The 10,175-nt window shown below is 37.9% G+C and overlaps 1 protein-coding gene across 1 annotated transcript; it reads right to left on the bottom strand.

Moving 5' to 3' along the window:
* Window positions 1-653: 653 nt before the first annotated feature.
* LOC142225114 (uncharacterized) lies at window positions 654-5,841 on the bottom strand. Its single transcript, XM_075294887.1, has 4 exons — window positions 4,722-5,841; window positions 2,502-4,649; window positions 2,083-2,424; window positions 654-1,996 (listed from the first exon to the last, which is right to left on the bottom strand). Exons 1-4 carry the CDS (start codon window positions 5,839-5,841, stop codon window positions 654-656), a joined length of 4,953 nt encoding a protein of 1,650 aa, XP_075151002.1.
* Window positions 5,842-10,175: the final 4,334 nt, after the last annotated feature.

The following is a 10,175-nucleotide window of genomic DNA, read 5'->3' on the forward strand; positions in this document are numbered from 1 at the left end:
TGGATACCATATACTAACATCACGTACCAAATTTCAACCGAATCGGATGAATTTTGCTCTTCCAAGGGGCTCCGGAGGTCAAATCTGGGGATCGGTTTATATGGGGGCTTTATATAATTATGGACCGATGTGGACCAATTTTTGCATGGTTGTTAGAGACCATATACTAACACCATGTACCAAATTTCAGCCGGATCGGATGAAATTTGTTTCTCTTAGAGGCCTCTCACGCCAAATCGGGGGATCGGTTTATATGGGGGCTATATATAATTATGGACCGATGTGGACCAATTTTTGCATGGTTGTTAGAGACCATATACTAACTGTATGGTAAAAAAAGAAAACTCGATGAGGGTTTGTGGTGATTGCTCTTTAATCGCATAAAACGTACTGTCCTACATTTCTACTTTCTAACAACTTAAAGGTACAAAAAATTTGACATTTCATTCTTAACTGAGAGCCTTCTCTCTTAGTGATGGAAAAACTTATAATTATCGAATACTTGAGGAAGAGTGAATGATACACATAAAGAATATTAAAATAACAAATTTACAAAACAAATATATCAGATATAAAATTCATAAAAACAGAGAGCCATATTAATTTCACATGTTGATTTCACCAAACATCCTGCCCCCATTGAAACGCTAGTTTCAATCATATTCACCGGATGGTAACACTGCTATCTTGTGCACAGCTCGTTTCAGAATTCCATTTTTCGTTTTAACTTCAACTACTCGTACCTTTCCATCGCGACCTGGGAATAGTTGTATAACCCTGGCAAGAATCCATCGTTGTGGAGGGGTATTGTCTTCATGGACAATAATCAATGAACCAATCTTCAAATTCGATTCCGACTTGTACCACTTGGATTTCTCTTGCAGGCTGAGTACATAGTCTCTAGACCAAAGTCTCCAAAATTGTTGTTTAAGGAATGCAACCATTTGATATCTCTTCAAATAGTTACAATTCAAGTGATGCTCAAAACTCTCTTCGGGCAATGAGAGAAACGACGAACCAATAATCATATGAGCTGGAGTCAATGCCTCTCCATCATTCGGGTCATCTGATTTTGCTGCAATCGGCCGAGAATTTAAAATAGACTCGACTTCAACCAAAACTGTTTGCAACTCTTCCAATGTCAAGTGAGCTTGCGATATATTTTTAACAAGGAGAATCTTTGCCTCCCAGAGACCACCAAAGTGTGGTGATCTGGGAGGTATGAATGAAAACTGAAAACCAGTAATGGCGCAGTACTGCATCAATGAATTTGTGTTTTCTTTATCAAAATATTTCTCTTTAAATTCTTTCAGCTGATTGTTCGCTCCAACAAAATTGGTTGCATTATCACAATAGATTTTCAACGGTATTCCCCGTCTGCCTGCAAATCGCTTAAGGCACAGGAGAAATGCATTTTTCGATAAGTCTGACACAACTTCTATATGTAGAGCTTTAGAAGCAAAGCAAACGAAAAGTGCAACATATGTTTTGTAGGGAGCCTTGCCTCTGATGCGATACGATGTATAAAATGGGCCGCAAAAATCGACCCCACAAATCAAAAAAGGCCGATGCGCAATGAATCTATCTGCTGGTAAGTCGCCCATTATTTGCTGTTGTAAGCGAGGTTTATATTTGAAACAATGGACGCAATTTCGGACTACCTTCCGTGCAATTTCTCGAGCATTTATCACCCACACTCTTTCTCGAAGAATTCCGATGAGACATTTAGGTCCAGCATGATAATGTTTGCGATGAAGATATTCAATGAAAAGTTGCGAAAACCGGTGATCTTTCGGCAAAAGTGCAGGGAATTTCGTATCGTACGACAAGGGTGCATTCGCTAGCCGTCCCCCTACCCGAAGAATCTCCCGAGAATTATTAAAAATGTTTTTCTCCTCAATAAATGGCGTTAGCTTTTGAAAGCACGGCTTTAGTACTTCATTTTTCTTGATACGTTGGATTTCTTCGCTATATGTCGATTGTTGTATTTCATTTACTATTCGAGTTCGGCACTCGAAATAACCTTGCCTCTATTTTCTTTGTTAAAGACACGATATATGTACACTATTGTGTAAAGAATACGAAGATATGATGACTGTCTATTGATGATTTCCAATATTGCAGAAGGTGGGACACACGCTATATTGAGTTCTGTTTTTCGCATTTCATTTAATGGCAATTCGATATTTTGTGCGTTATTGTTTGGCCATTCATTTTCACACTGTCTCAAAAAATTAGGACCTTCAAACCAAATAGTGTCAGCTAATTCATTGGCTAGACAACCCCTTGATACTATATCCGCGGGATTCTGCTTCGACGGCACATGTCTCCATGTTATTTTATGAGTAATATTTTGAATTTCGGATACTCGGTTCGCAACAAAGCAAACGAACGATGACGAATGTTTTTTAAGCCAACTCAAGACTATTTTGGAATCGGACCAGAAAAATATCTTGTAATTATATTTATCGAATTTGTGCCGTATTTTTCCCAAGTTTTACTGAGTAGTAAGGCCGCACATAACTCAAGCCGTGGGAGTGACTGTTGTACAACTGGGGCAACCTTTGATTTACTGATAAGCAAATTTGACTTGTAGCGGTTATCTTCGAAAGCCCGTACGTAAATGCAACACCCGTAAGCCACGAGGGAAGCATCCGCAAATCCATGAATCTGGAACTCTTGCTCTGTTGAGGTCAGCACAAATCTAGGAATTTCTAATTGGTTCAAATACGACAAGCTTTCTCGAAGTTGGTTCCAGCGATTAGCCATGTGTTCGTTTACTGGACAATCCCAATCAAAATTTTGTTTCCATAGTTCCTGAATGAGTATTTTATAAGAGACTGTAATTGGGCTTATAAGGCCTAGAACATGGTAAATCTTTGAGACAGCGCTCAATATTGATCGTTTTGTAATTATTTTAGGATTTTCTAGATCGAATTGAAAAGAAAAAACATCGGATTTAGATTTCCAGATCAAGCCTAGTGTTTTTGATATGTAATCATTGTCTGTTTTTAAGAATATGTCGTCCATTTGAGCTGAGATCTGATTGCAATTCGAATTCCACTTTGACAAAGAAAGACATGCCCTTCCCAAAACTTCTATAATTTCTTCCTTTTTTCTCAATAAATCGGGAATATTCTCCGCCCCTGTGAGTATATCGTCTACATAAACATCATGCCGAAGAACCTCAGTACCAATTGGAAATAAGTCTCGAAATGTATCAGCAATGAATATCAGACTTCTTATGGCCAAAAACGGAGCAGCCGATGTCCCGTAAGTAACCGTATTTAATTGGTATAGATTGAGAGCATTTGAATCATCATCTCTCCAAAGTAAGAGTTGAAATTTCCTATCTCTTTGATTGACCATAAATTGCCTGTACATTTTACAAATATCGGCACACATAGCAAATTTGTTTAACCGAAAGGCAAGCATTGTGATAATAATTTCTTGTTGAATCGTCGGTCCAACCATTAAAATCTCATTTAAAGAGAAATTTGATGACGTTTTTGCTGAGGCATCAAAGACAACTCTTAATTTTGTAGATGTACTCTGTAATCGAAAAACTGAGTGGTGTGGTATTACATAGCGCTTGTCTCTCAGTTCATCAAAGCTTACTATAGACATATGACCAAGGCTTATATATTCGTTCATAAACTCTCTGTACATTTTTTTGTGTTCTGGATTTTTTTCTAATCGTTTTTCTAGATAACAAAAACGGCGATGACCAATTTCATACGATGACCCTAATTTGTCAGACGGTTGTTTAAATGGTAATCGAACTTGTATTCTTTCATTTTCATCGAAAATCGTATTTTCTAAATAGTGTCTTTCACACTGTTCTTCTTCTTCTGTCATGGCTGATTTGGTCTCCGTAAACTCTTCTATTTCCCAAAAACGTTTCAACAATGAATCGAGATTGTCGATTTTGGTAACCACATTACACGATGATACTTGTTCAACAGCATTCGAGTCGACTACGCCGCCCACTACCCATCCAAACACAGTATTTTTTAATGAGGGGAGTCCACTGCCTAAAATTATTTTTCCTTCCACAAGAAGGTCAAAGAAAATTTCCGACCCGATGAGAATATCAATTCGTTGCGGAATATAAAAATGCGGATCTGCTAGCAAAATCCCTTCTGGAATGGGCCAACTTCCGATATTTAGTTTTTCGACTGGATGTTGGTACGAAATAGCATTTATAACTAGAAAACATGAAGACCACTTAAATTCGGTTACACGGGATTTTATGAACGCTTCTGTTGTATATTTAATACGGGTTCTATTATTTGACACCCCTGCGATTTCTTGTATAGCCTTCATTAGTGGAAGGTTTAAACGATTGACAGTGTCCTGGTTTATAAGATTTATTTCAGAGCATGAATCTAGAAGTGCTCTAACAGGTTGCCAACTTCCTAATTTATCTTTCATTAAGACGATAGCTGTGAGTAATAAGCTATGACGAAAACTACGAGTTGGTAAAGAGAGTGATGTAGTTACATTAACCGATGAAGTGTTATACGATGACGAAGATTGTTGAGCCTGTTGGCTTGTAGATGGTTGCGACGAAGATGGTGTGAACGAAGAAGCCGTTGATGAAAGAGGATGCGACGATAATTTCGATGAGGTGTTGGGTGCTGCAGTAGCTTGAAAGAAATTATTGTGCAATGTAGAATGGTGTCAGACACGACATTCACGACAGCGAGATTTTGACATACAAGCGGCTACTCTATGGCCTTTGCGTAAACAATTGATACAAAGAGAGGCTGTTTTAACGAAATCAAATCGATGAGGTATAGGAAGAGCTAAATACGACGAACAATTGCTTATGAAATGCTCTTGAGATTGACAATACTCACACAATGCATGTGACGTCACGTAAGCTGTTGCTGGACGTCGGTCTTTTGGTTTATGCTTGTACTCTGAATGGTTTGAATCACTGTAACGGGGCTGTGCCGTTTCCAGAAATTGACATCGCCTGCTAAGAATCGCATAACATTCATCCCATGATGGCAGTTTTTGCAAATTTTGTTTTTCATTGTAAACCGTTTTCGACTCGGGATCAATTTTCGACAAAACGATATGTATGATTATAGCGTTCAGTACATCTTGTTCGGAACCTATTGATAATAAAGAGGATCTAATAGCAGCAACGATGTCTAAAATTGATCGCAATCCAGTTGCACTAGGCTTAGAAATCGAACTTATGGCGAACAAAGAATTAATGGTGTCAATGAAAATGAGTGATTTATTATCATATCTTTCTTTTAATCGATTAATGGCGCGTTCATAGTTTCCTTCCGTAACGGGAAATGGTTCTATGACCGCCAAGGCTTGTCCACTTAAGCAATTGAGTAGGTAATTAAATTTATCAATCACAGGTACCGACGAATCTTCATGAACAAGTTTATCAAATGTGCTTATAAATCTTGAAAATTCGGAATATTTGCCATCAAACTTTGGTAATTTAAGCTGAGGCAGACGAGATTGATGAGCTGTATGGTTCTGGGTGATATTAAGCAAGCTTTGGTCTAAGTTACTTGACCGACGATTTGTATTTAATCGCTTTAGAATGGCCGCTTTTGCTGAAATAAATAATTCCTCTATTTCAGATCTGGCCGAATCGGAAGAACTTAATTGTTCGATTTGTGATTGGATATGACAAATCTGCTTGAAATATGACTCAAGAATCTGTAACCGACATTCAAGAATCGTTTCATCTACAACATCACCGTCCTTTTCAATTTTTGTTTTGACATTAGTAATATTTCTTTTCATAGTTGAGCGCTGTGACTTCAACGCCGTTAATTCTGCGTTCGTTGTATCATCGTTTCCCATCGTGGCAGTGGCTTTTAAACTTTAATCAAAGTAGTTTGTTTTTTGTTCAAAATAGATCAACAAATGTTTTTCCAACTCTAGCTTTGATAGCAAAAACACTCATTCACAATAGATAAATAACCCAATACAATGAGTGAACGACGATTGTCGGGGTAAGAGATTAAGAGAATTGGTTTAGGTTTCGAAAGAGAGGCAAAGTTGTACTCTCGGTGAAATGATGTTAAAGAAAAAGAAAAATTTATATTCCAATCCAACGGTAAACGATGATGTGTATGTTTGTATATTGGTAGATTTGATAAAACCAAAAAGTGTACTTACAACATACCAATGCGACTGCCCACGTTGTTGTTGTTTTCTTTGTAGACTTACTGTGCTTTACACTTTTCTTACTCCGTTGTTGCTTGATGGATAACGATGACGAAGGGCATGAAGAGATGGTAGGTGACGATGATTATGTTTTGAAACTGGTCGTGATGATTGACGAAATGGTGGGGGAGGCTAGCAATAATGCACAAATGACTCCAACCTCAAATCTCCGACGAAGCTATATGATGAGTGGGGGGTGATCAATGCAAATTTCTCGATGACTTTAGATTGATTGTGTGGGACTTTCAGCAACTAATGTATGACCTTTCGATGACAAAATTCTCAATGATGAAATAATTCGTCTCGGAGATAATAAATGCTAATTTCTTTTGACCAGAACAAACTCTCCTGGTCGCCAGATTTATGTATGGTAAAAAAAGAAAACTCGATGAGGGTTTGTGGTGATTGCTCTTTAATCGCATAAAACGTACTGTCCTACATTTCTACTTTCTAACAACTTAAAGGTACAAAAAATTTGACATTTCATTTTTAACTGAGAGCTTTCTCTCTTAGTGATGGAAAAACTTATAATTATCGAATACTTGAGGAAGAGTGAATGATACACATAAAGAATATTAAAATAACAAATTTACAAAACAAATATATCAGATATAAAATTCATAAAAACAGAGAGCCATATTAATTTCACATGTTGATTTCACCAAACACTAACACCATGTATCAAATTTCAGCCGGATCGGATGAAATTTGCTTCTCTTAGAGGCCTCGCAAGCCAATTTTGGGGGTCCGTTTATATGGGGGCTATACGTAAAAGTGGACCGATATGGCCCATTTACAATACCATCCGACCTACATCAATAACAACTACTTGTGCCAAGTTTCAAGTCGATAGCTTGTTTCGTTCGGAAGTTAGCGTGATTTCAACAGACGGACGGACGGACGGACTTGCTCAGATCGACTCAGAATTTCACCACGACCCACAATATATATACTTTATGGGGTCTTAGAGCAATTTTTGCATGGGAGTTTGAGGCCATATATTAACACCACGTACCAAATTTCAACTGAATCAGATGAATTTTGGTCTTCCAAGAGGCTCCGGAGGTCAAATCTGGTGATCGGTTTATATGGGGGCTATATATAAGTATGGACCGATGTGGACCAATTTTTGCATGGTTGTTAGAGACCATATACTAACACCATGTACCAAATTTCAGCCGGATCGGATGAAATTTGCTTCTCTTAGAGGCCTCGCACGCCAAATCGGGGGATCGGTTTATATGGGGGCTATATATAATTATGGACCGATGTGGACCAATTTTTGAATGGTTGTTAGAGACCATATACTAACACCATGTATCAAATTTCAGCCGGATCGGATGAAATTTGCTTCTCTTAGAGGCCTCGCAAGCCAATTTTGGGGGTCCGTTTATATGGGGGCTATACGTAAAAGTGGCTGTACGAAATTTTAGGAGATATGTCCATAAATACCCCAATTATGGCCAGATCGGTGATAAATATATATGACAGCTATATTTAAATCTGAACCGATTCTTTTCAAAATCAATAGCGATTGTCTTTGAGCCAAAGTAAAACTCTGTGTCAAATTTAACGATGATCGGACTTAAACTGCGAGCTGTACATTGCACACAAAATTACATATACAGACGGACGGACAGACAGAGAGACAGACAGACAGACGGACATCGCTAAGTCGACTCAGAATTTAATTCTCAGACAATCGGTATACTAAACAATGGGTCTCTGACTTTTCTTTCTTGGCGTTACATACAAATGCACAAACGTATTATACCTTGTACCACAGTAGTGGTAAAGGGTATAAAGATGCTAAGAACTCAATATGATGTGATGGAAGTTGCAATTTGTCAGAAAAAAATTTTTTTTTATACCCTATAGCACATAGTGGTCAGGGTATAATAACTTTTATCGCCCAAAAAATGTGCCTACCAGAAATATTGATTTTAGACCCCATAAAATATATACCGATCGACTCAGGATACCGATGTTTTTTGGGCACAAGGACGTGCGTTATTGAATTTGAAGGAAATCGGATCAAATTTAAATATAGCTCCATATATATATGTTTCGCCCGATTTCGACAAATGGAGTCACTTTGCGCTTTTTTACAAACCGATCATCAATCAATTTTGCACATACTAAACTTTTTCATCACACTTTATGTCTGCAGAATTTCATCGCAATCGGTTCAGATTTAGATATAGCTCCCATATATACGTATCGCCCGATTTTCCCAAATTTGGCCACAAACACCTTAGTTTTTAAGCGATCTTGCTCAAACTTGGCTTACTTTAATCTTTTATGGTACTGACGTCTTGATTTGAAATCTTTAAGCTGTAGATTTTCACCCGAGAAGTAAAATTTGGAAATTTTACATTGAGTTTCAAGAAATTTTCATTATCAGTTGGCCTTCTACACCCTCAAGAAGTGAAGTCGGTCTATATGGAGGCATTACCAAATGGACCGATAAAAACTTAATCCGATACACGTTTTTGTGAGCCGCAAATACCAGAATATTTAGAATTTCAGGCAAATCAGATAAAAACTACGGTTTCTAGAAACCCAAGGAGTTAAATCTGGAAATGGGGGCTATACTAAAATATGGACCGATGCTCACCGTTTTCGGCACACCTCTTTATGGCCCGAAAATACCTCTAGATTTCCAATTTCAGGCAAATTGGATAAAAACTTTGCATTCTAGAAGCCCAAGAAGTAAAATCGGGAAATCGGTCTATATGGGGGCTATACCAAAATATGGACCGATACTCATCATTTTCGGCACACCTATTTATGGTCCTAAAATACATCTAGATTTCCAATTTCAGGCAAATTGGATATAAATTACGGTTGCTATAAGCCCAAGACCCCAAATCGGGAGGTCGGTTTATATGGGCACCATACCAAAACATGGACCTATGCTCACCATTTTTGGCACACCTCTTTACGGTTCTAAAGTACCTTTTGATTTCCAAATTCAGATAAATTGGATAAAAAAATGCGGTTTCTATAAGCCCAAGAAATAAAATCGGGAGATCGGTCTATATGGACCGATACTCACCATTTTTGGCACACCTCTTTACGGTCATAAAATACCTCTAGATTTCAAATTTCAAGCAATTTGGATAAAAACTAGGATTTCTATAATCCCAAGAAGTAAAATCGGGAGTTCGGTCTATATGGGGGCTATACCAAAATATGGATCGATACTCACAATTTTTGGCACACGTATTTGTGGTCCTACAATACCTCTAGATTTCCAATTTCAGATAAATTGAATAAAAACTGCGGTTTCTATAAGCCCAAGAAGTAAAATCGGTAGATCGGTCTATATGGGGGCTATACCAAAACATAGACCAATACTCACCATTTTTGGCACACCTCTTTATGGTCATAAAATACCTCTAGATTTCAAATTGCAGGCAAATTGGATAAAAACTGCAGTTTCTATAAGCCCAAGAAGTAAAATCGGGAGATCGGTCTTTATGGGGGCTATACCAAAATATGGATCGATACTCACAACTTTGGGCACACGTATTTGTGGTCCTACAATACCTCTAGATGTCCAATTTCAGGCAAATTGGATAAAAACTATGATTTCTATAAGCCCAAGACCCCAAATCGGCAGGTCGGTTTATATGGGGACTATATCAAAACCTGGACCGATATAGCCCATCTTCGAACTTGGCCTGCCTGCAGACAAAAGACGAGTTTTTGCAAAATTTCACCACGATTGCTTCATTATTGAAGACTGTAGCGTGATTACAACAGACAGACAGCCAGACAGACAGACGGACAGACGGACATCGTTATATCGTATTAGAATTTCTCCCTGATCAAGAATATATATACTTTATATAGTCGGAAATCGATATTTCGATGTGTTACAAACGGAATGACAAACTTATTAATCCCCCGTCACCATTCTATGGTGGTGGGTATAAAAGTCATCGAAATGGGTTCAGATTTAG

This window comes from Haematobia irritans, chromosome 2 (assembly GCF_050003625.1).
Source record: "Haematobia irritans isolate KBUSLIRL chromosome 2, ASM5000362v1, whole genome shotgun sequence".
Lineage (NCBI taxonomy): Eukaryota > Metazoa > Arthropoda > Insecta > Diptera > Muscidae > Haematobia > Haematobia irritans.